At 41.3% G+C, this 26,683-nt stretch overlaps 1 protein-coding gene across 14 annotated transcripts in view; it reads right to left on the reverse strand.

Moving 5' to 3' along the window:
- LOC123516290 (PDZ domain-containing protein 8-like) overlaps positions 1 to 26,683 on the reverse strand; it is a 181,739-nt gene that overhangs the window by 120,808 nt on the left and 34,248 nt on the right. For all 14 annotated transcript variants that reach the window (XM_045275564.1, XM_045275557.1, XM_045275552.1 and 11 more), the window contains 2 exons: positions 25,751 to 25,943; positions 15,951 to 16,036 (listed from right to left, as the gene is read on the reverse strand). In XM_045275564.1, the coding sequence (XP_045131499.1) occupies positions 15,951 to 16,036; positions 25,751 to 25,943 (279 nt within the window). The remainder of the gene's footprint in view (positions 1 to 15,950; positions 16,037 to 25,750; positions 25,944 to 26,683) is intronic.

Raw genomic sequence — 26,683 nt, forward strand, 5'->3', positions numbered from 1 at the left:
GAGGAGTAAATGATAAACTAGCAAAATGGATGGAAAATTACTTAGTGGGAAGAGAAATGAGAACAGTGGTGAGAGGAAGGAAGTCCGAGAGGAAGAAGGTAACCAGTGGAGTTCCACAAGGGTCAGTGCTTGGTCCCATCATGTTTTTGATTTATGTTAATGATATGCCAGTAGGAATTGACAGTTACATGAACATGTTTGCGGACGATACTAAAATTATGAGGAGAGTAAAGAATGTGGAAGATTGTAACAAGTTACAGGAAGATCTTGATAAAATATATGAGTGGAGTAAGGAGTGGCAGATGGAATTTAATATAGACAAGACCCATGTTATGAAAATGGGAAGAAGTAGATACAGACCAAACTGGGATTACAGGCTGGGTGATGAGAAAATTAAAGAGACCAATGAGGAGAAAGACTTAGGAGTAACCGTGCAAAACACTTTGTCACCGGAGAAACACATTAACAAGATTTTTTTGAAAACATATAACATGCTTCAAAATATTGGCCTTGCATTCCACTACCTAGATGAAGGAATGATGAAGAAGATATTATGTACCTTAATAAGACCCCAGTTAGAATATGCAGCTTGTGTCTGGTCACCGCATATGAAGAAAAATGTGAAGGTAGAAAGGGTACAGAGGCTGGCAACAAGGATGGTACCAGGACTCAGGGAGTTAGACTATGAGGAAAGACTGAGGAAGCTGGGGCTGACCACATTAGAAGAGAGAAGAACAAGAGGAGACATGATAACTATGTATAAATTGGTGAACAAGATTGACATACTGGACAGAGAGTTGATAAAGGTGACCACAAGTAATCATCTCCGAGGACATGGAAAAAAGCTAATAAAAGACATCTGTCTAAATGACGTGAGAAAATACAGTTTCCCGCATCGTAGCATTGATAAGTGGAATAAACTGAGCAGTGATGTCGTTGATGCGGTGTGTGTCAATCAGATGAAAGAGAGATATGACAGGAATGGACAAGGAGACAGGACACAGGGAGCTTAGCTCGGGCCCTGTAATACACAAATAGGTAAATATAAATAGGTAAATACATTGTTATTAGGTCCCCACGTTCTCTTCTATCCTGTAAGGTTGACAGTCCCATATCCTTCAGTCATTCTTCATATGTGAAGTCCTTTAATTCTGGCACAATCTTTGTAGCAACCTTTGTAGCAATATCCTTCACACACTGCCTCATCCTGATCTTTTCATGTCCTCTTGTCCTTCCATCTTCTTCAATGGCACCATGTCTTCTTTGTCTATCTTTTCAATATCATTTACTATCTTATACAGTACATTATTATTAGGTCCCTGCGTTCTCTTCTATCTTGTAAGGTTGGCAGTCCCATTTCCTTCAGTCATTCTTTATATGTGAGGTCCTTTAATTCCACCACCATCTTTGTAGTAATCTTCTGTATCCTTTCCAATTTTCTTATATCCTTTTTCGAGCTCAGAGACCATACCACTGCTGCATATCCCAGCCTTGGGCGTATCATGCTTGTGATGATTTTTTTCATCATATCTTTATCCATGTAATGAAATGCCACTCTTATATTAGACAACATTTTATATGATAGTCCAAGTATCTTGCTTATGTGTTTATCAGGGCTCAGATTTTCTTGTATGATCACTCCAAGGTCTTTTTCCTCTTTAGTCTTCATTATCTGTTCCTCTCCAATTAAATAGTTCCATACTGGTCTTCTCTTACTCCTTCCTAGTTCCATTATGTGACATTTCTTGGCATTAAACTCCAATTTCCACTTCCTGCTCCACTCATAGATCTTGTTTAAATCTTCCTGCAACAGCAGACAGTCCTCTCTGGTTTTGATAACTCTTAGCAACTTTGCATCATCAGCGAATGAATTCATATAACTGTTTATCCCAATGTTGTTTACATAAACTTGAAACATAATGGGGGCTAACACTGACTCTTGTAGCACTCCACTAGTTACTTTACCCCAGGATGAGTATGTATCTCAGATCACAGTTCTCATTTCACTATCCTTCAAATAAACTCTTGTCCTTTGGAGCAAGGTTCCTTGCAGTCCTCCTATGTCCTTTAGTTTCCAAAGTAGTCTTCCGTGAGGAACTTTATCTAAAGCCTTTTTAATGTCCAGGTATACTGTGTCTACCCATCCATCTCTGTTTTCATGTCCTGCAATAACTCTTGAGTAGAAGCTTAATAAGTTTGATACACATGACTACTCTGTCCTGAACCCAAATTGTCTGTTCAATATGACTTGCTCCTCTTCTAGAAATTTAACCCATTTATCTTTGATAATCATTTCACATAACTTCCCTACAACACTTGTAAGTGACACTGGTCTGTAGTTTAGTGGTTCAGTTGCCTTTCCTCCTTTAAATATCGGTATTACGTTGGCTCTCTTCCACTCTAGTGGAACTTTTCCTTCATTTATTGAACTTTTAATTATTTCCCAAATTGGATCCAGTAATTGCTCTTTACATTCTTTTAACACCCAGCCTGATACACCATCTGGCCCCATTGCTTTTCTGACTTTCAATTTATCCAGTGATCTTCCAATATCTTTTTGTGCAATGCAATCTCTTGTAATCATTGGCAATCCAATGTCCTATTAGGTTCTGTGAAATCATCTGCAGTGAATACTGTTTTGAAGCTCTCATTCATTATTTCACACATTTCCTTCTCTGTTTGGTATGTCTTCCCTCCTTTGATTATTTTTTCAATTGTTTCCTTATTCTTTGTTTTGCCATTTATAAACTTGTAGAAAAGTTTGGGTTCATCTTTGCTTATATCCACATCATTCTCAAACTTTCATTCTTCCTCTCTCCTTACTCTAATATAATAATTTATAGCATCTTTGTACTGCTGTCTGTTATAGCCATTTCTCTGCTTTAAGAGTTTCTTCCACGCTTTATCTTTTGCCTTTTTTGTTTGTATGCATCTAGCATCGTACCAAGTATATATTTTTTCTGAACTCTATAAACAGGAACAAATATTTTTACTCTTTCATTGTATTTCTGTAAGAATATATCATATTTTTCTTGTACAGTCTTTATGCACATAATATTACTCCACTCAATATCAGCAAAATAAATCCTTAATTTGTTATTACACATACTACTACCCATAATTATTAATTATTGCTTAAATCCCCATTCTCACAGCAAACTTACATCATGGCTAATAGCTCAAGGAAAGAAATGACAGAAATACTTGAGGTGCCCTTACTCGTTTTCTTTGCAAAGACATCCCGCCCGTTTTCTATTCCCAGGTATGAGCCACCAGGCCGATTCCCTCATTCGCCTCTTTGCTGTTGCAGGGATTACACGTAGTCTTCAGCTCATCTCTTTCACTGGCTCATTGTTTTTTTTTTTTCTTTTCAGCAGCAGTTGGTTTGCCTTCCGTTGCTCCTGATTTTGTTTTTCTTCTACCAAGAGTTGTAAGTGTGTTATTATGCCACGTAAGTGTAAAGTGTTCTTGTTCCTTCCCGTCTCTTACGGTGGACCCTCATGGGGAGTGTCTGTCATGTAGGGAGGTGCTTTGTAGCCTTGCTTCCCGTTGTGATTGCTGCAAGGCGTTGTCAGACGACCAGTTTTTATGTCTTTTGGATAGTATTAAAGATCGTACTGAGAGGAGGAAGGCTTCTTTTTCTGGTAAGCGTAAGTCTTCCTCTTTATCTCAGCAGCTGCATAAACGCATGTGTAAGATGGAGGAGACATTGGGTCGGCTTTCCCTCTTTCTCTCCTCTTCCCAGTGTTCCCTCTTCTCTGGTTTCCAGTCTCCAGCTACACAGGTAGACGATTCCCAGCCGGGTATGAGCAGGGCTATGAAGAGGCCAGGGCAAGTGGGGCCAGCTGGTGCCTCCGGTCATGAGGCTGAGCTGGTACCAGCATCCGCTGCAGACGCAAACACAACAACAGGTGGCTGCCATGCCGCGGTTCTTGGCGCAGTAAGGCAGTGCATGGTGCCCTTGGTACTTTTCACACTTTTTACGGGGGTGGGGTTGGCGACAGCCATCGGTCTACCATGCCTGGCAGCATGGTAAACTACCTGGGATACAGAGGTTGGTAATTGCCACACAGCTCCCATGTCTGGCAGCCAGACTCCTATCCGGGATAATGATGGTGGCATCTGCCATGCGGCTCCCATACCTGGCAGCCAGCCTCATACCCCTTCCTGTGGTTGTATCTGCAATAAAGGTAAGGAAATGCCCCATGCTCCTGGTACTTTTGGCACTGTTTACGGGGAGTGGGGTTGGTGACAGCCATTAGCCTACCATGCCCGGCAGCCGCCCCACTTCCTAGGAAACGGAGATCGGTGTCTACCATACAGCTCCCATGCCTGGCGGCCAGACTCCTTTGTAGGCTGTTGAGGCTGGCATCTGCCATACGGCTCCCATGTACTTTGGGGGTGGAGCTTAGTACTATTATGTCTGATGGACTTCTCTCCCTTCCCAGAGTGTCAATGTTGGTGTCAGCCACAAGGCTCCCACGCTGGACAACCACACTCCTGTACCTTGTGTAGGGTTTGGTGTGTGCCCCTCAGTTCCCATGCCAGGCGGCCATCCCCTTCCTCGCAGTGGTGTGAATCATATGGACCCTGGTAAGTCTGTGCCGTCCAGTTTTCCAATTTTTCGGGAGGATTCTGTTGAGGCTGGCCGACCAACTGCTGTGCCTGCTGGCAGTGGGGTGGGCCAATGTCTTTCAGTGCCCATGTCAGTTGGCCATCCTCTTTCCACAGACAAGTCTTATGAAGACGAAGAGGATGTGGCTCCCAATCAAATAGGCATTTCCCCTTTTTTGCACCTCATAGGCCAGGTGAGAGACTATCTTCATCTTCCTGCTCCTGAGGTTCCTTCCTTATCCCAGCTTATGGGGGGGTAGAAAGGATGCAAGGCTCAGTTTTAACCCCCCCCAGCCCTCTTTTTCTCTCCCACATTTGCTTATGGCTCAAGTGGTCCGTGAGGAAGCTTTGCTCCACAAATTTTCAGTTGTCTAGGGACTGGTATGGACAAGCCAGGGTTTTTTTATCTACCTGATGGGGCCTCTCTGGCTCCTCCTCTGGTTATTGAGGAGTTTGGGGGTTTATGGCTGGTGGGCGACCTGGCGGTCTCTGTATCCTCCTGCCTGTTGGCGCATATGGAGAAAGTGTGTGGCTCCAGGGCTAACATTGCCTCTTGGACAGACCAGGTGTTGGCTACTTGGGCTGGTGCTGCTTTGAACATGGAACAGGATGTCTTGGAATTTTTGTTGGCACTGGCCAAGGCAAATAAGGACATTCTTCGTCCTGCTGAGGAGCTACAGTTTACACTCCATATGTTACGGAGGCAGGCGGTAGTGGATTCGTTGCCTCGAACCTTTTCTGACAGGGAGAAACGCCAGCTCCTTTCTTCTCCCTTTTCTGACGTGCTATTTGACTCTGTGGTGGTGGCCAGGGTACAGTCAGACAAGCACTTAGCTGCTCAGCAACGTGCACTCTCTTCTGTGGTGCAGAGGTTAGCCTCTTCTTTTCGAGAGTCAGCCTCTGGGTCTCGGGGGAGAAGACAAAAGTTCAGATGAGGAGGAGTGCATTTCGTAGTTCCTCTTCGTCAGCTCCAGTCCCCAAGCCCTCCACTACAGGGGGATCCTTTTGGGCCAGGGGTTCTCGCAGTGGCCCCTACCCCTTGGCCAGGGTAGATCTCGCTAGGGAAGTAGTTTGCTCTCCTGTGCCTGTGGGCACTTGCCTGCAGTGGCACTGGAGAGAGTGGATGGAGGTTGGAGCAGGAGAGTGGGTAGTGAAGACTCTGTGTTATGGGTATGTCCTCCCCCTTTGTTGGCCGGACCAATAGAGTTTGTGAGTTATACAGAGGGGTAGGATCGTCATGTGGCCTTGGATTTACTGGTACAAATCATGTTGGCCAAAGGGGCTATAGAGCTTGTGGGGGGCAAGTTAGAAGGCTTTAATGCCCGTTTGTTCCTTGTTACCAAGGTAACAGGCGGTTGGAGACCTGTGTTTGACCTCTCAACTCTGAACAAGTTTTTAGTGGTCAGCCCCTTCTGGATGGAGATGATAGCATCAGTTTTGGAGTCTGTGAATGTGGGGGATTGGATGTTGTCTCTGGATCTTAGGGATGCATATTTCCAAGTTCCAATCCACCCGCATTCCCGCAGTTCATTTGGTGAAGCAAGGTTTTTCAGTTCAAAGTTCTTTGTTTTGGCCTTGCCACTGCCCTGCAGGTCTTCACCAGAGTGATGGCTCCAGTGTCTTCATGGGCTCATCGACACGATATCTACCTGCAGCGTTACCTGGACAATTGATTGGTCACAGGGGCGACTCTCCAGGGATGCATAGGAGCTATCCGGGCTGTGTTACGATTGTGTGCTCACTTGGCTATTCAGATCAATCTGCCCAAATCAGATCTAGTACCCAGCCAGAGGAAGCAGTACCTGGGCATGGTGCTGGATTCAGTAAGGGGTCTGGTTTTCCCATCGCCAGAAAGAATCAGCCAGTTTCTCTCAGTGGGGCATAATTTTCTAGAGGACAGAGCCCCTACAGTGTCTCTATGGAGGTCACTCCTGGATCATCTGGCTTCCCTGGAGAGGCTGGTCCCAGGTGGCCGGGTATGCTCTTGGTCCCTTCAGCGGTGCCTGAAAAATCATTGGAAGGCAGCATCAGACCCTCCCTGGTGGCGAGTTCCTCCTTCACAGCAGTGTCTGGCAGACCTCTCCTGGTGGATGGATCTGGGTCATCTAATCAAGGGAGCTCCCTTTGTGATGGCACCTCCAGAACAGTTTCTGTTTTCCAATGAGTTTCTTCACGGTTGTGGTGCTCATCTGGGGGACTCTCTAGTCTCGGGGGTGTGGTCTCCACAGGAGCGGAGGTTTCACATCAACCACCTGGAAATGATGGCTGTTTTCTGGGCTCTGCAGTCCTTTCAGCAGGAAGTCTCGGGCACAGTGGTGTCTCTCAAGTCAGACAATTCGACAGTGGTGGACTATTTGAGGAACTCGGGGGGCATCTGGTCCGAGTCTCTCTCTGGTCTGGCGGGGGACATTCTCTGGTGGTGCGAGGACAACTCAGTCTCTCTTCTCCCAAGGTTCGTGCAGGGATGGCGCAATGCAGTAGTAGACATCCTCAGTCGTGAGTGTGTGGGGTCAGAGGGGACACTGCATCCCATAGTGTGCAGGCAGGTTTTCCAGGTGTGGGGTGCACCATAGGTGGATCTGTTTGCCATTGCCTTAAATCACCAGTTACCTCTGTATGTATCTTCCCTGCCCGACCTGGGAGCTTGGAAAGAAGACACTTTTGCCTTTCCATGGGAGGACTTGGATCTGTATGCCTTTCCTCCCTTCTCTCTGATTTGGCGGGTGTTAATTCGAGTCCGAGATCCCGTTTGTGTTCACGTGACTGATTGCCCCGCGGTGACACCAGGCAGACTGGTTTCCTCTACTTCTGAGTCTGCTTGTGGACCATCCTCGAGTGTTGCCTCCATGGGCCTCTCTGCTCCTCCAGCTTCATCGCCACCTCTTTCACAAGTCTCCAGGGGGCTCTTCACCTTCACGCGTAGAGACTCTCCAGTGTCTCTTCCAAAAGAGAGGCTTTTGCGGAAGGCTGCTAGATTTATGGCCTGTCCGATCAGACAGTCCTCTGCCAGGGTCTATCAGGCAAAGTGGTCTGTCTTCTGTGGGTGGTGTGAGTCGAGGGGTTGTCATCCTTTCTCAACCTCTGTGATGGACTTAGCAGACTTTTTTTAATCTTTATTTGGGACACTAAGCATTTGTCCTTGCCGTCCATTAGGGGCTATCATTCCGCTTTGGCCCCAGTTTTCCAGCAGGCTGGCTTGGATATCTCACAAGATAAGGAACTGTCAGCTCTATTCTGGGGGTTTGCCAAGTTGGCTCCCCCTTGTTCACCACGCATTCCTGCATGGGATTTTTCCTTTGTTTTACGCTCTTTAATGAAGTCCCCTTATGAGCCTCTGCGTTTGGCTTCTTTGAGGGACGTTGCTCTAAAGTCCTCCTTTCTCTTGGCTTTAACATCTGCTCGCCAAGTTAGTGAGCTGCACAGGCTGTAAGCGGAAGTTCGTCACTCAAAAGGTTGGGCTTCTATGACTTTCTCTTTAGCCCTGGATTTTCTAGCGAAGACTCAACTCCCAGGTGATATATCGCAGTCTGACTTAACCATTCCTGCTCTTACGGAGTATGTGGGCGACTCAGAAGGAGACGGGCTTTTGTGCCCAACCAGAGTTGTTAGAGAGTAACTTCATAGAACCAGGAACTGTCATCCTAGATGCTCCCGCCTTTTTGTGACGGTTACTGAGCCTTGGCGTGTAGTGCATCCTCATACTATTTTCCACTGGATATGTCAGGTTATCCAGCATGCGCATGTGGATGTGTCTGAGAAGGACATGCGCTTGGTTCGGGTGAAGGCACATGAAGTTAGAGCAGTGCCGACGAGTGCCTAATTCAGGAAAAACTTGGAGTATTCTTGCCGTTCTTTGGGCAGGAACCTGGAAGAGTATGTCCACTTTTGCTTCTTTTTATCTAAGGATATTACTCATAGGTATTTGGACACCTTTTCTCTGATCCCTGTTGTATCGGCTCTCAGGGTAATTCATTAAGTTTTCTTTTGGGTTCCTTATACAAACGGTTCTATGTATTGCCCGCTGTGGGGTTTGAGGTCCTTGGACCGATCTCAGGGGGAGAGTTGTTATGCTCCTCTCACTCCTCTGGTTTTGTCCCTCTGTCATAGGATAGAAGTGCTGCACCCACCTCAGGAAATGGCCTCTGCCTTGTAAGTGTTGGGTTTGTAAGGGTGTGTCTTGGAGAGCAAAAGTTTTTCTTAGGGGTGAGGTCATCCTCCCTCCTATACAGGCAAACTCCGCTTAACAAAGGTTCACACCATGAAATTTCACTACAACGAAGGTTTCATTTTACTATCATCTGCTCATTTAACGAACACCAAACTCGCTTTAACAAAGTTTTATCCAAGTTATTTTTTCCAAGTTTGAAAGCCCCGCCGTATCACGCAAGCTGACAGGTTTTTTAATACATCAGCGCCTCTCGTGGACAAAACGCACACCACTCACTGCCCCTGTTCAAAACAATAACAGCGTCAGCTGCAGCTCGTCTTCCCTCGCTCAATTTACCACCAAAACACCCTGCAATGTCGCATAGCGTTGCTAAGAAGACCAGGAAGTCTCTCACTCTCGAAGTGAAGCTGGATATTATTCACAGACATGAGAGAGGCGAGAAAACTAATAGCATTGCTTGCCACCATCTTGACTTCATCTACTGTCTCTACTATTTTCAAGTCAGCAGACTCTATTAAGAAGGCTGGTGAGACCGTATCTTCCTTGCAAGCTAAAAGAACCACCTGAACTCGTGACTACAATGGATAAAATGGAAAGCCTTGTGGAAATGCAGTACATAAGTTTTGTATGTGATACAATGATGCGCCCTTTGCTTACATTCCACAGGTTGCCGGTTAGTGTCTTTCCCGTTTCACTCTCCCTCCCTTCATAAATTTAAGATCATCAACATTATAAAGTTACATACATACATACATTAGTGTACATTATAATGACTTAAATTAAACTGCCTAAATGTTTAACTTCATAATTTTTACTTTCATTAAACCTTTCACTGTACTATGATGCACTCTCGCTTTATTTACTCTCAATGGAAGTTCAAGTCAGAGGTTAAACTTGTTATAATCAGTTTGCTTAAAGAAGTTTCGCTTAACGAAGGTTTTTTTTAGGAACGTAACCCCTTCGTTAAGGGAAGGTTGCCTGTACTTGGGACTCAGATTTTAAGCAATCATTAATCATTTTGGGTAGTCATATGCGTAACAACAAATAGGATTTTTCAATGTAATATCAATTTTTATCTACTTACTTACCCATAATTATTAATTATAATTGAGTTTCCCTTCCTCCCTCCCATCTATGACCTTCTAGGCTAGAGGTGAATGAGGAAATTGGCCTGATGGCTGATACCTGGGAATAGAAAACGGGCTGGGTGTCTTTGCAAAGAAAATGAATAAGGGCACCTCAATTATATCTTTCGTTTCTTTCCTTGAGCTGTTAGAAATTATGTAAGTTTGCTGTGGGAATGGGGGTTTAAGCAATAATTAATAATTATGGGTAAGGTATGTAGATAAAAATGGATTTTACATTAAAAAATCCCATTTTCCAAAATCTGCTCTTGCATAATTTAATCTCTCTCCTTTATAGTCCTCTCTGTTACTTATCTCATCTTCCTCCTGCATTTACATCTCTAATGTCACATGATCACTTTTCCCCACTGGACTAATGTACTGCATGATTGGAGGGAACTCTGTTTTCTTTGTGAAAACTAGGTCAAGCAACGATGGTTCTTCTTCCCCTCTTGATCTTTTCCTAACCTCCAACCCTTCTGCTTACTCTGTTAAACTTTCCTCTCCGTTGGGCTCCTCCGACCACAATCTAATTTCCGTTACCTGTTCTATCACTCCAGTGCAGCCTCAGGACCCGCCTAAGCGGAGGTGCTTCTGGCATTTTAACTCTGCTAAGTGGGAGGAACTAAGGCAGTACTATTCTGATTTCCCTTGGGATGATTATTGTTTTCATGTCAGAGATCCTTCTCTTTGTGCCGAGCGCATAACAGAGGTGATTATCTCTGGCATGGAGCTATACATTCCTCATACTTTCTCTAACCCTAAAGCTAAAAAGCCTTGGTTTAACTCTGCTTGTTCTCGTGCTGTCAATGATAGAGGCGGCTCACAAACGGTTCCGTAGCCATCCAACTGCTGAAACTCATGCCCTATATATTTCTGCCCGTAATCATGCCAAATCTATTCTCCAACTTACTAAAACTCTTTCATCAATAGAAAATGTCAAAGTCTTTCCAATTCTAACTCCTCTCGAGATTTCTGGCATCTAGCCAATAATATCTCTAACAACTTTACTTCTTCGTCTTTCCTCCTTTACTTCATCCAGATGGCTCTACAGCTGTCTCTTCTTTTCTAAAGCTGAACTCTTCGCTCAAACCTTTGCTACCAACTCAACTTTGGATGATTCTGGGCATATTCCTCCTACTCCTCCACCCTCTGACTACTTCATCCCTAAAATTAAAATTCTTTATAAAGACGTTTTCCTGGCCCTCTCTGGCCTTGATTCTCGGAAGGCTTACGGTCCGGATGGAGTCCCTCCTGTTGTTCTCAAAAACTGTGCTTCCGAACTCGCTCACTGCCTGGTCAAACTCTTTCATCTGTGTCTCTCTACTTCTATTTATCCTTCTTGCTGGAAGTTTGCTCACATTCAACCTGTCCCTAAAAAAGGTGACCACTCCAATCCTTCTAACTACCGCCCTATAGCTTTGATTTCCTGCCTTTCTAAAGCCTTTGAGTCTATCCTTAATAGGAAGATAATGAGGCATCTATCAGCTCACAACCTTCTCTCTGATTGCCAGTATGGTTTCCGTAAAGGCAGATCTACTGGTGATCTTCTTACTTTCCTAACTGAATCTTGGTCATCCTCTTTTAGGGACTTCGGTGAAACCTTTGCTGTCGGCCTTGACATATCGAAAGCCTTCGATAGAGTCTGGCACAAATCTTTAATTTCTAAACTACCCTCCTACGGATTCTATCCTTCTCTCTGTACCTTCATCTCCAGTTTCCTTTCCGATCGTTCTATTGCTGCTGTAGTAGACGGTCACTGTTCTTCCCTAAAACTATCAACAGTGGTGTTCCACAGGGTTCTGTCCTATCACCCACTCTCTTTCTATTATTCATCAATGATCTCCTAAATCTGACTCAATGCCCTATCCACTCCTATGCTGATGATACCACCTGCATTATTCAACAGCGTTCAACAGACGCCCAACCCAACAACAATTAAATGACTCAAGGCGAGATGCTATAGGACGCCTAACTTCTGATCTTTCACTTGTTTCTGATTGGGGCAGAAAACCTGGTTTTGTTCAATGCCTCAAAAACTCAATTTCTACAACTATCTACTCGACATAACCTTCCAGACAACTATCCTCTCTTCTTCAATAACACTCAACTTCCCTCTCCTCTACATTAAACACACTCGGTCTATCCTTCACTAAAAATCTAAACTGGAAATTTCACATCTCTACTCTTGCTAAATCAGCTTCCAAGAAGTTAGGTGTCCTATGGCGTCTTCGTCCATTTTCTCTCCCTCCCAGCTGCTTGCTCTGTACAAGGGCCTTATCCGCCCGTGTATGGAGTATGGCTCTCATGTCTGGGGGATCCACACACAGCTTTACTAAACAAGGTGGAATCTAAAGCTTTTCGTCTTATCAACTCTTCTCCTCTAACTGACTGTCTTGATTCTTTAAGTCACCGCCGCAATGTTGCATCTTTATCTGTCTTCTACCGCTGTTTTCATGCTGTCTGCTCTTCTGAACTTGCTAACTGCATGCCTTCCCCCTCCTGCGGCCTCGCTGCACAAGACTCTCTACTTCTTCTCATCCCTATTCTGTCCATCTTCCTAATGCAAGAGTTAACCAGTATCTTCACTCCTTCATTCCCTACACTGGTAAACTCTGGAACTCTCTACCTGTGTCTGTATTTCCACCTGCCTATGACTTAAACTCTTTCAAAGAGGAGTGTCAAGACACCTCTTACGTTAACTGGACCCTCCTTTTAGATTTTTTGTTTTCTCTTTCTCTACTTTCCTCTTAACAGGGCCTGGCAACCAGCGGGATTTTTTTTTCCAACACTTTGTTTTCCCTTGGCCAGTGCCCTTGTAATGTAAAAAAAAAAAAAATAACTACTCCCTTCACTGTACCTTCCCAGCCTAATCACTTCCTCCACCTCCTGGTCAAATTCTTGTGCTGTCTTGCACTCGTTTGATAACAGTTTTGGCCATTTGCCTTTTTCCTGTTCTCTCGTGAATTTATTTGGATTTTTCTTTTCCCTCATTCCATAAATCACAAAGCTTTTTTTCTTGTCCACTGCATCCCATCCCCAAATCTTCCTTTTCCTTGATAATTTTTATTACAGTGACTTTCGTGTTCTCCTGAATTTGTCTCCTTACCACTTCTGAAAATTTGACTTTTTCGTCTTCTTGCTCCTGTTTCCATTAATTTCTTAGTTTTTCAACTTGTTATCACCTAGACCACCTTCTGCCCTGTCTGTAATCCTGTCCTGCACTTTAGCCTGCAAGCTCTATAGAGAGGTTTCATAATTTTGGCATGTGGTTTTTAGAACGTCATTTTGCTTCCTTATTTCCTGAATCTCCTTTTTCAATTCCTGGTTTATTGCACTGATTTTCTCACATTCAGCTACTCTCAATTTCAGGTATGTGTTCTCCGTTATCAGAAGATGAAGATAATTAAGATGAAAAGAGGTGAAAAAAGAAACTGTGATATTTCCAGAGAGTTTGGTGTGGGAGAATTAACTGTGAGAATGGTGTTTAAAAACAGTGAGAAAATTGAAAAAGCTGTAAAAACCTATGGTGGACAGATTTTTCATTCTCGTAGCCATTGTACAAACACTGTGATCATTCATATGGAAAGATACTTGGCTCAATGTTTATATGTTATATAAATATGGGCAAAATATTAGGAAAATATTGAAAAATTAGGCAACCATGGACAAGGAGTCCACCATATTCAATTTTTCCCATAGGAATAATACTTCCAGTTTTGCGATTTCTAAATCTGTGACTCACAATGCTGCCCCATTTCTCGCAAAATTGGAGTTTGTGTAGCCAGGTAAAATATTCTCTTGGAGACCAACGAGGTTGAAAGCAAAAGCACATTCTCTTTTATTAATTTTCTTCTTTACGGATTCTATGTGCCGCACTAGTGTTTTGTCTTCTTCGGGAAGGCTTCTGAGTAAATCAGAAAAGGTGCGCGACATTTCGGAACTATCTAGTTCCATCTTCAGGCTTGTTCTGACTGAGACTGGAAATTGAGCTGTTTATATAGAATTACTGTATTCTTGTAAATAATGGATACAGTAATTCTGAAGTATCCAGCATTATAAAAAGAAACAGACAAGTGGTACAACAAGGACGACGGCACTACCACCCAAGATGAAAATATTAAGATTTACTACAAAAGCCACATGTCTATAAAATATAAGGAAGATGAAGAAATAATCAAGAACATAGTTTACAAGAACACTCGACCCACCAAGAAAGAAAAGACAATACAAATTATTATTTATTTCCACACCAGGAAAACGTCCCAGCTACTCATCAAAAACAACACCCTAAAAAAAAAAAATGCCCCTTCAGAAAGACCATGTCATCTACCAACACACATGCAATGGTGAGGAATGTGGGCCTCACTTATATATTGGAATGACACGGACAACTCTGTCAAGGTGACTGACGTGCCACCTTGGTTATGGATCAATCAAAGAACACTACCAAACGCGACACAATTCAAGACTGACCCGCCAAGACCTTGAAGAAAACACAACAATACTAGACAACGAGCAAGATCCACGTATTGATGTTTCTTGAAGCCATCTACATCAAAATCAACCAACCGACCATCAACAGACAAACAGACAACATACAACTACTGCCGTCAGCCAAAAGACGCAGCAGTATAGAAAACGAAGCAGCCAATCAGCGAGCAGATTAACTCCGCCCACTACCATCCTGATCTAGTAAAATCCTATATAAACAGCTCAATTTCCAGTCTCAGTCAGAAGAAGCCTGAAGATGGAACTATGTAGATAGTTCTAAAACATTGCGCACCTTTTCTGATTTACTCAGAAGCCTTCCCGAAGAAGACAAAAAACTAATACGGCAAATAGAATCCGTACACAAGAAAATTAATAAAAGAGAACCTCGTTTGTCTCCAAGAGAATATTTTACCTGGCTACATAAACATATAAATATATATATATATATATATATATATATATATATATATATATATATATATATATATATATATATCTATATATATATATATATATATATATATATATATATATGTTAATCCATCTACATTTCAATATACAGGCAAGCCCCGCTTAACAAAGGTTCACACAATTGAATTTCGCTACAACGAAGGCTTCATTTTACTACCATCTGCTCGTTTAACGAACACCAAACTTCCTTTAATGAAGTTTTATCCAGGTAATTTTTTCCAAGTTTGAAAGCACTGCCGTATCACGCAAGCCAACAGGCTTTTGAATACACCAGCGCCTCTCGTGGACAACACGCGCACCACTCACTTCCCCTGTTCAAAACAATAACAGCGTCAGCAGCAGCTCGTCTTCCCTCACTCAACTTACCACCAAAACACCCTTCAATGTCGCCTAGCGTTGCTAAGAAGACCAGGAAGTCTCTTACTCTCGAAGTGAAGCTGGATATTATTCACAGACACGAGAGGCAAGAAAACTAATAGCATTGCTCACCACCATCTATACTCCATCTACTGTGTCTACTATTTTCAAGTCAGCAGACTCTATTAAGAAGGCTGGTGAGACCATATCCTCCTTGCAAGCTAAAAGAAATACCTGAACTCGTGACTCTACAATGGATGAAATGGAAAGCCTTGTGGAAATGTGGTACATAAGTTTTGTATGTGATACAATGATGCGCCCTTTGTTTACATTCCACAGGTTGCCGGTTAGTGTCTTTCCCATTTCATTCTTCCTCCCTTCATAAATTTAAGATTATCAACATTATAAAGTTACATACATACATACATTAGTGTACATTATAATGACTTAAATTAAACTGCCTAAATGTTTAACTTCATAATTTTTACTTACATTAAACCTTTCACTGTATCATGATGCGCTCTCACTTTGTTTACTCTCAATGGAATTTCAAGTCGGGTTAAACTTGTTATAATCGATTTGCTTAACGAAGTGTTGCATAACGAAGGGTTTTTAGGAACGTAACCCTTTTGTTGCCTGTATTTATTTCTTCTAAATAGCAATCTATGATATTAGAATGTGTACTTCTATATCATAGAAGAACATAAATGAAGAATTCTTACCTGAGGTTCATCATAAAAAGAGAAACTCCAATGTGTAAATGGGTGCCTTGAAAACTGCAATCGACCATTGCCGGAGAGATGAACAACTGCCAGGTGATATTCCCAAGAAGACCCATATTAACATGAAAGAAATAAAGACAAATACATTAGATATACTGTACATTATACATATATATATATATATATATATATATATATATATATATATATATATATATATATATATATATATATACAGGTAACTCTTGATTCACGTGATAGATGCATTCCAAGAGGCATCCTGTATATTAAAATTCGCATAAAACAAACTTGTAATTCTCATCAGAAACAATAGATAATAAGGGGGATGCAGGATGTGGTCCAAAAAAAAATTTGTACAAAATACTCTATTTATTTGGCTAAATTAACATGTTTTTTATTATTTACCATTCTAAATACTACAAGTGTAATTAAAGTAAAGGGAAAAGCAAGAAATAATAAGAGAAAGCAAAACATAATAAGAGAAAACAACAAAACAAAGAATACATAAACACAACACTCACTGCGTCACTGCCTTCACCACTCACACCACCATCTTCCTCTGAGCTTTTCCACTTTATCAAAAATCCACTTATCAAATATAACCCCACAGTATAAAAGTAAACACTAGTAAAAAATAAATGCAGGACGCCAATGTCTTCACACTTCACAAGCACTCGCCCTCGCTGTCCACTCTCTGGCGCGCAGTTTGAAATTGCATCTGGCGCTCAGTTTCAATATGTGGTTGTTGTAGCTCAAGTCTGACACCCCTCCCTCTGAGCTCTCTGAAGGAAGGTTACAGATGTATGGGTCAAACAGAGAAGAGAGAGAGATGAGAGAGGAAGCAGGAAGGGAGAACAGCCTCTGAGCAGGCTAGGGCTGCCTCTGTAGCTGCTCAGAGGCTGTCCCACAGCAATGCTGCTGTCAGCTGCTAGAAATGACCCATGCTGGACACTTCTACTGGAAACACATAAAGGTAGATGTCGCTTGCTTTGTCAAGGAGTGTCACTCCTGTCAAGTTGCTGGAAAGCCTAACCAGCTGGTGCCCATGAGTCCTCAAAAACCAATACCTGTTGTGCAAAACACCTTTGAGAGGATTCTAATAGACATTGTGGGGCTCTTACCAAAAATATCTTCAAGGTATAGTTATCTCCTTACAATTCTTGACTCTGTAACTAGATACCCTGAAGTTATCCCTTTATGCACTATCCATGCCAAGGTAGTGGTTAGGGAGCTTTTACACTTCTTTACAAGGTTTGGGCTACCATTGGAAGTACAATCAGATCAGGGCACAAACTTTAAGTCTAAATTGTTAGAGGAAAGCTTGAAGGAGTTAGGCATAGCACATATTGTCTTTAGTGCATATCACCCTCAGTCACAGGGTGCACTTGAAAGCTACCACCAAACACGAAAGCCAATGTTACGTAAATTGAGAGGAGACAGGGCCGGAATGGGATAACGGGGTTCCCTTCCTACTGTTTGCCAGCAGAGAGGTGCCTACAGAATCTTTTGGTTTCTCCCCACATGAGTTAATTCTTGGACATCATGTTTGAGGACCTCTGATGTTAGTGAAAGAGAGGTGGAGTGGAGCCGTGGGTCCTCCTCCTAGTGTGCTGAAGTATGTCATTGACTTTAAGGAATGCCTTGCACAGGGCTTAATGGTGGCTCATGCTAACTTAACTCAACCTCAAAGCAAAATGAAGGAATGGTGTGATAGGAAAGCAAGAGAGAGAGCTTTCCAGGAGAAAAATGAAGTATTAGTGCTGTTACCATTCCAGGGTCATCCGTTATCTGCAAAGTTTTCGGGGCCCTATAAAGTATGTAAGCGAGTGAGTGAGACGGATTATTTAGTGGAAACACCTGATAGGCGGAAATCTCACCACCTATCACCATCCCCAACCCTTGCCTAGTGTTGCTTGTAGTTTGATCCAGGTTGAAGGTGATATTGAAAGTGATGAAATTAACCCTCCCCCTTGTGTGACACAGTGGTCGGAGGAGAATAGTGATGCTTTGTTTCAGTTAAGCGAGAAGCTGTTACACTTCACTTCATCCCAGATTAGTGAACTGGTCTCACTTTTACTAAAGTATCCATCAGTTTTTTGGTGATTCCCCTGGACAAACTAACTTAACTTATCATGATATAGACATGGGAGTCTCTAAACCTGTTAAACTGCCCCCCTATAGAGTTCATCCCAATCAACACCAGGCCATGCAGGATGAGATAAAGTACATGCTTGACCTTGGCCTTGTAACACCATGTATAAGTGAGTGGTCCTTGCCAGTAACATTAGTTCCTAAGCCTGACAACTCATTCCGAATTTGTGTCGATTAACGGAAAGTGAATTCCCTCACTAAGTCAGACTATTTATCCCTTGCCAAGAGTGGATGCATGTATTGATGCCATCAGCAGGGCTGGATTCATCACAAAGCTAGGTCTCATGAAGGGATACTGGCAGATACCAATGACAGAGAGGCTAAAGATATCTCCACTTTTGTAACCCCTCAGGGTTATGCTTTATGGGCTTAAGAATGCCCCGCCTACATTCCAATGTCTTATGAACAAGTTAGTAGCTGGCATTGATAATTGTGCAGTCTATATTGATGACCTCATTATCTACACTGACACATGGGAGGATCATTTATTGCAGTTGGAGAAAGTGTTAGCTCACTTGGTGGAGGCTTGTCTAGTATTGAATTTGAAAAAGTGTGAGTTTGTCAAAGCCCATGTACAGTACCTAGGATACATTGTAGGTCAAGGTAAAGTCTACCCTCTTCTTAGTAAAGTGGAGGCTATAGCAAAAATTCCTTGTCCAGAGCAAAAGAGGGATTTGCAACGTTTCTTAGGTATGATTAGATATTACAAGAGATTTGCAACTAACTTTTCTGATGTCACTGCTCCCTTACTGAATTGTTGAAAAAAGGAACAAATTCCACTGGACTCCTGAATGTGAACATGCCTTTCAGACTGTCAAAAGTTTACTCACTAATTGCCCTATCTTGCATTCTCCAGACTTTCGGCACATTTAAATTAGCGACAGATGCGAGTAATATAGGGGCCTGTGCGGTTTGTTACTTTAACAGGAAATTTAACACTACTCAACGAAATTACTCTGTGGTGGAGAAGGAGCTTTTAGCCCTCATTCTGGCTTTGCAATTCTTATCAGCTTATCTTCCTCCTTCTGGTCTTGTTATCTCTGTTTATAAAGACCACCACCCCCTAAAGTTTTTGGATAAATTTAAAAACAAAAATCAGCGTCTCACTTGGTGGAGTTTGCTGTTGCAGGAGTACAACTTGGATGTAAGGCATGTCAAATGAGTACATAATGTTCTGTCTGATGGTCTATCAAGGGTTTAGCCAGGTCTTGCTCAGTTTCTTTTCCTGAGCCAGACCTGTCTTTTGATGTGGGCGTGTTACAACCATCAGGCATTAATATAATGTAAATGTATTTTAGGTTAAGATGTAATGGCATCCTGCAAGCAATGTTTTTGTTGTGTGTTATTTTAATGCTCCCAGGATGACCTATCCTATATATGTATTATTTATCCATTTATCATTTCATTGTATACTATATTCGTATTTCGTGATTCATATGTGCATATCGTAATATTTATGTACTTTTGTGTAAAGTGGCTGCTTGTCAGGTATTTTAGGGACTATCGTGGACCTTTTATCACCTGGTTGAGAGAGGAAGCGATTGTGCTGGAACCAATATGATTATTTTACAAATCGCACCCTCTGGGAGGCTTGAAGCGTTTAGCCAATGAGAGCATAGATTGCACCATGTGATGTAATGCTTTCCTCCTCAAAACAAAGGCTGGGGACTGACGCAGAGCAGATCAGTGCGGGCTGTCCTCTGTTCACCATCACCACCCACCGCCACTCCGTTTCCCCTCATCTTTTTGTTCTTGGCTGAGTATTTCCTGTATTTCTGATGCTAGGGTTCTGTCTCTTTTGGGTACTTTTATGGTCACTGTGATTAGTGATTTGCGAGAATATTTTGGTGTATTGGGTGTTAGCCCTATATTATTTGGTGAGTTTATCTTTGAGCAGCGTGTGGGACATCTGCCTTTCTTTGTGTGGTGTTGCCAAGAGTGAGTTTCTGGGTGATAATTTGTTTATAATATACTGCCTAGCAATCTTAATATTTTGGTGTTTTAGTGATTTATCTGTTATTGTGTGCATCAGCCAGAGAGGAAGACAAGGATGTGGTGTACGTGGTTATTTACTTATTACCTCTAATAAGGGTTGTATTTATTTGTGGTTTCATTTAATACAGTATACACCTCTGAGCAGCTTAATTATTATATTTCTTGGAGTTGATCAGTTATTTCTCTTGTATATGTGGTTGTGTGCTGCAGGTGGGTGCTGAAGCCCAGTAAGTGGTACTTATTTTGGTATTGGGCAGCTATGTTTGTACTTATTTCCTGATTCATTTCTATTTTTGAAGTGATATATTTTGTGATTGCCTTTAGATAATTTCCTTGGATGTGATTGTCATTGCTTTAACTATTAACGTGCCTTAATTTTATCCTTGATTGTGATCAAGTTTAACTTTGCCTTATTTTTGCGTAAATAAATTATGTTAAGGATTTAAATTCCTTTTCTTAAATCTTTCCTTATTAATATTTTCAAATTTCTCATACAGCCTTCAGTTGCCCTTGCGTTAAACTGCTGCAGCGAAGCCTAGTCACTCTTCCCTTATTTATCTTGATATTTTGTAGTTTAATAAAAATTATTTAACCAACTAAGTGACAGGTGCCCCAGTCATTGTGGGAACCCAGTCAGGCTAGCTCTAAGGTTGTAACATCATTAAAAGCTTTTGATGTGTCTAACGTGACAGCAAAAGTTTCACCGAAATCTCTAAAAGAGGATGACCAAGACCCAGTAAGGAATGCCAGAAGCTACCTTGATGGAAGCCATACTGGCAATCTGATGGAGGATTATGAAGTGACAGATGTTTAAGAATCTTCATACTGAGGATAGATTAAAAAACTTTAGACAAGCAAGAGAGTAAAGCTATAGGTGAGGTGCTACAACAATCCTTTAATAAAATAGTGGAATGGTCCCTCACGTAGGAAATCAAATTTAATACAAAAAAAATGCAGCGTATTAAAATTTGGAATGGGCAGAAGAAGGGCAAAGGGAGTTTATTCAAAGGGAAATTACGAAATTTAAAAAAAGTCTGAAGAGTAGACCTAGGAGTAACCATTGTGGATAACTTGTAACTAGAAAAGCACATAAATATAATAACAGGAAATGCTTATGAACTTTTGAGAAATATAAAGGTGGCATTCACTTACATAGACAAGGATATAATACAAAAACGTTAACATCTCTAATACGCTCAAAATTAAAATATGCTGCTATAATAAGGTCACTGAACAAAAAGAAACACATAAGGAAACAAGAAAGAATACAGAGGGCAGCAACAAAGCTTCCCTTAAGTTTAAGTGAATGGTCATATGAAGAAAGGGTATAAATACTAGGTCTTACAACCTTAAAACAGAGAAGAAAATGAGATCTTATAGTTGTGTACAGAGTGATAAATGGACTGAAAAAATTAGATAGAGAGAAGACTTACTAATCTGGGACAACAGTGACACAAGAAGACATGCAAAGAAATTAAGAAAGGTTCACAGCAGGAGATATAAAGAAGTTCAGCTCTCTCGATGCCGACCAAAAATGTTTTGACACCTCCCTCAACTTTTTCTTCACTAACTTCTGCAACATTCACGTTATTAGATCAAATTTTCAATCTGTACAACACCATCTCTCCTCTACTAAATCTCATCTTCTTTTCCTCACTGAAACACAGCTGTCTGAGGCTACTGACAGTAGCCCCTTCTCTATTCCCTCCAACTTTCTCTATTCTCATTTTCGTTCCAAAGTTGGATGTTGCATCTATGTGCACAACGACTTAACTTGCTTTCTTGCCCAAGCTCTTGAATCTTCTGAGTTTTCCAACATCTGGCTTCGACTCAATAGTCACTCTCTAACTAAATTTATCTGTGCTGTCTATCTCTCCCCTAACTCTTCTGACTATAGTAAATTCTTTGACTATTTAACTTCCAAAGTGGAGCACATTTTGTCCCTCTACCCTTTTGTGGAGATCTCCATCCTTGGAGATTTCAATGTTCACCACCAGCTTTGGCTTTCTTCTCCCTTCACTGACCATCCTGGTGAACTAGCCTTCAACTTTGCTATCCTCCATGACCTAGAGCAACTGGTGCAACACTCTACTCGTATTCCTGACCGTCTTGGAGATACACCCAACATTCTTGATCTTTTCCTCACCTCTAATCCTTCAGCTTATGCTGTTATCCTATCTTCTCCGTTGGGCTCCTCTGATCACAATCTCATTTCTGTATCTTGTCCTATTTCTCCAATCCCTCCTCAGGATCCCCCAAAGTGGAGGTAATTCTGGCATTTTGCCTCTGCCAATTAGGGGGACCTGAGGAGGTATTATCCTGATTTTCCCTGGAATTATTACTATTTCCATGTCAGAGACCCATCTCTGTGTGCTGAACACATAACGGAGATGACAATGTCTTGCATGGAGGCGTACATTCCTCATTCTTTTTTCTCAACCTAAACCTAAACCATGGTTTAACACTACTGTTATACATGATAGAGAGGTTGCCCCAAAAAGATACTTGAGCCTTCCATCTCCTGAATCTCATGCACTTTATATTTCTGCCCGGGATCATGCCAAGTCTGTTCTTCAACTTGCCAAACACTCTTTCATAAATAAAAAAATGTTAGAAACTTTCAAACTCAAACTCCCCTTATGACTTTTGGTATCTGGCCAAAAACATCTCAATAACCTCACTTCTTCATCTTTCCCTCCTTTATTTCATCCTGATGGCACCACTGCCATCTCATCTGTCTCTAAAGCTGAACTCTTCTCTCAAACCTTTGCTAACAACTCCACCTTGGATGATTCTGGGCTTGTCCCTCCCTCTCCTCCTCCCTCTGATTATTTCATGTCTTCAATCAAAATTCTTCTTAATGATGTTTTCCATGCCCTCACTGGCCTAAACCCTCAAAAGGCTTATGGACCTGATGGGATCCCTCATATGGTTCTCAAAAACTGTGCTTCCATGCTTGCACCCTGCCTAGCCAAACTCTTTCAACTATGCCTATCAACTTCTACCTTTCCTTCTTGTTGGAAGTTTGCCTACACTCAGCCTGTTCCTAAAAAAAGGGTGACAATTCTAATCTCTCAAACTACTGTCCTATAGCTTTAATCTCTTGCTTCTCTAAAGTTTTATAAGCTATCCTCAATAAGAAGATTCTTAAACATCTGTCACTTCACAATCTTCTGTCTGATTGCCAGTATGGCTTCCGTCAAGGTCACTCAACTGGTGATCTGGTGTTCCTTACCGAGTCTTGGTCATCCTATTTTAGAGATTTTAGTGAAACTTTTGCTGTCACAATAGACATATCAAAAGCTTTTGATGGAGTCTGGCAAATAGCTTTGATATCAACACTGTCCTCCTAATGTTTCTATCCTTCTCTCTGCAACTTTATCTCAAGTTTCCTTTCTGACCATTCTATTACTGCTGTGGTAGACGGCCACTCTTCTTCTCCTAAATCTATTAACAGTGGTGTTCCTCAGGGTTCTGTCCTGTCATCCACTCTCTTTCTATTATTAATTAATGAGTTTCTTAATCAAACTTCTTGCCCTATCCACTCCTATGCTGATGATACCACCCTAGCTCTTTCCTTGTCCTTTCAGAGATGACCAACCCTTCAGGAAGTTATCAGATCAAGCTGGGACACCACAGAACACCTGTCTTCTGATCTTTTTAAGATTTCTGATTGGGGCAGAGAAAACTTAGTAGTTTTCAATGCCTCAAAAACTCAATTTCTCCATCTATCAACTTGACACAACCTTCCAGACAACTATCCCCTCTTCTTCAATGACACTCAACAGTCTCCCTCTTCCACACTAAATATTCTTGGTCTGTCCTTTACTCACAATCTTAACTGGAAACTTCATATCACATCTCTTGCTAAAACAGCATCAATGAAGTTAGGCGTTCTGAGGCGTCTCCACCAATTTTTCTCACCCCTCCAACTGTTAACTCTGTACAAGGGCCTTATCCGTCCTTGTATGGAATATGTACTCTTTGCATGTTTGAGGGGTTCCACTCATACAGCCTTATTAGATAGTGTGGAATCAAAAGCTTTTCATCTCATCAACTTGCCTCCTCTGACTGACTGTCTTCAGCCTCTTTCTCACCACTGAAATGTTGCATCTCTTTCTATTTTTTATCACTACTTTTATGGTAACTGCTCTATTGATCTTGCTAACTGCATGCCTCTCCTCCTCCTGTGGCCTCGTTGCACAAGGCTTTTTTTCTTCCTCTTAATTCTATTCTGTCCAAGCCTCTAATACAAATGTTAACCAGTATTCTCAATCATTCATACCTTATGCTGGTAAATTCTGGAACTCCCTGCCTGCATCTGTATATCCATCTTCCTACGACTTAACTTCTTTTAAGAGAGAGGTCTCAAGACATTTGTCTCAGGCTTTCGGCTAATTCTTTCTGATCTTTTAGTGGAGCTGCGGTTCCAGTGGGCCTTTTATTTCTAATATTTTGTTGCCCTTGGCAGCTCTCCCTCTTGCATAAAAAAAAAATAAATAAAAAATCCAAAAACTTCTAGAGCTGGGACTTCCAAATGCTAGACCACAGAAAATTCTAGACTACAGATAGTCCTTAAAATACTGTAGAATACTGACTCCCATGTTCTACAAACATAACATGATCCCCGACTGTTTTTGATATCAATTTAACAATAACTATCAGTAATGATGAGTAAATGATATCCTTTGATGCAAAAAAAGTACTATCATAAACAACTGCTGGGAGTGGTATGATCACTAGTTTTCCCAAACTTATATAAACCTTTCCTCACATGACCAGCATGTGCCATGTTGTTGGTCTTAATCTTTTGTACAGGTGCTCTATTTCTAATAAATATATACAGCATATACATATGCATAAAAAAATCTGAAATAAAAAAAAACAGCAGTCCTAAGGTCCTGAACTTCCCATATTTTTGATAGTCATATAAATGGAAGCAGTGCTAAGATTATAAGAAAACTAACAAATAAAGACTGCAAAGCTCTGAATTAAGACTTAATCAGGATTAATCAATGGTGATTTAGGTGGAACATGGAGTTTAATGCTAAATTTAGTGTGGTAGAGTTTGTAGAGTGCAAAAAGAACAGAAGGCAACTACTATTTGTGGAATTAAGATATTGCTAAAAGAATGAAAGAAAAGACCTGGGGATAACTATTTCTAATACATTTTCATTTGAATATGATAAAAAATAAACTGATTACAACAAAGATACATCCAAGATTAGAATATACACCATTAGTATGGTCACCAAGTTTGAAGAAAGATATGAAAAAGCTGGAAAGAATTCAGAGAGCTGCAACTAAAATCCTTACAAGCCTAAGAAAGTATAGTTATGGAGAGAGGTTGAAGTGAATGGGCCTAACTTTATTAGAGAAATTAGAAAAGGAAGGAAAGCGGTGATTTGATAGGGATGAAGAAGTTTGACAGGTATGATACCATATGAGAGATACTAGAGAACATGGAAGTAAATTGAAAAGGAAAGCTGGCAGAAAAGATATCAAGAAACATAATGAAATATAGTATTGATGTGTGTGAAAAGACATAAATTGGGAAAAAAAAGGATAAAAGTCAGTATGGAGACAAAATAGTACAAGTCACACACACTATATGCAAACAGAATGGGACGTACCTTTTATTTTGACCATGGCAGCTTTAGAAAATCTAGAAGATGCATCAATAGCCAGTTGAATTCCTCCATTGTATTCAACTTCTACATTAATGTCAACCTGCTCAAGAACTGATGTTTCAGGATTGAGATTCACATGCTTCGCAGTGACAGCCCGGATCACAGGAAAGTTTGTTCCCAGGTTCAAGTCTCTGATCTGAAAGTAGAAGCCATTAAGTATGGAATGCATTAAACTTTTAAAGAAGATATTTCCTATTCTCTAATGAAGGATCCTAATAATATAGCAAACTGATTACCAATTTGCCTTAACAGTAATAGTCAGCTTCTTTATGTACTTTTCAGCGATAATCATGGAACTTGACCTTCAATATCGTAATAAAGCAAAATATTTGAATTTAAAAAATCAATAAATGTGACAAAAATTAAACAAACAGAATGAGAGGAAAATAATTTTAACAAAAATCATGAAAGCAGAATGTAAACCGTTGGACTTGGAACACCTTATGTAACGATCCAAACAGTAGATAATGCCACGTCAAGCATTTTAAACCCACCTTGGATTCGATATACTGTATATGTCGAGTGCATGTCTTTAGTGTATCACCATTACATGGCAGCTTCATTCCTATTCATGATGGAAGGAGCCTGAACACAGGTCTGCCATTGTCCAGCTGCCTTCTATACCAGTCACATTGACATTCTAGTCTTACCCAGGCCAGAACCCATCATCTCATCAGGTATTGAACTTTAGAAATATCTGTGCATTCTTAGGAAGTATTAGCCCAAAAATGTGATAATTAAACCCTGGTGAAATGGCAAAAACAGACTCACATATGGTTTGTTTTCACCAGAGAGGAAGAAGTGTGGAGAGGATAAACCCCAAGTGCCAAACACATGGTCTGAGATAGTGTAGGGTAGAGGGTTTTACTCATTGTT

The sequence above is a fragment of the Portunus trituberculatus genome, chromosome 40 (assembly GCF_017591435.1).
Source record: "Portunus trituberculatus isolate SZX2019 chromosome 40, ASM1759143v1, whole genome shotgun sequence".
In the NCBI taxonomy this organism is placed as follows: domain Eukaryota; kingdom Metazoa; phylum Arthropoda; class Malacostraca; order Decapoda; family Portunidae; genus Portunus; species Portunus trituberculatus.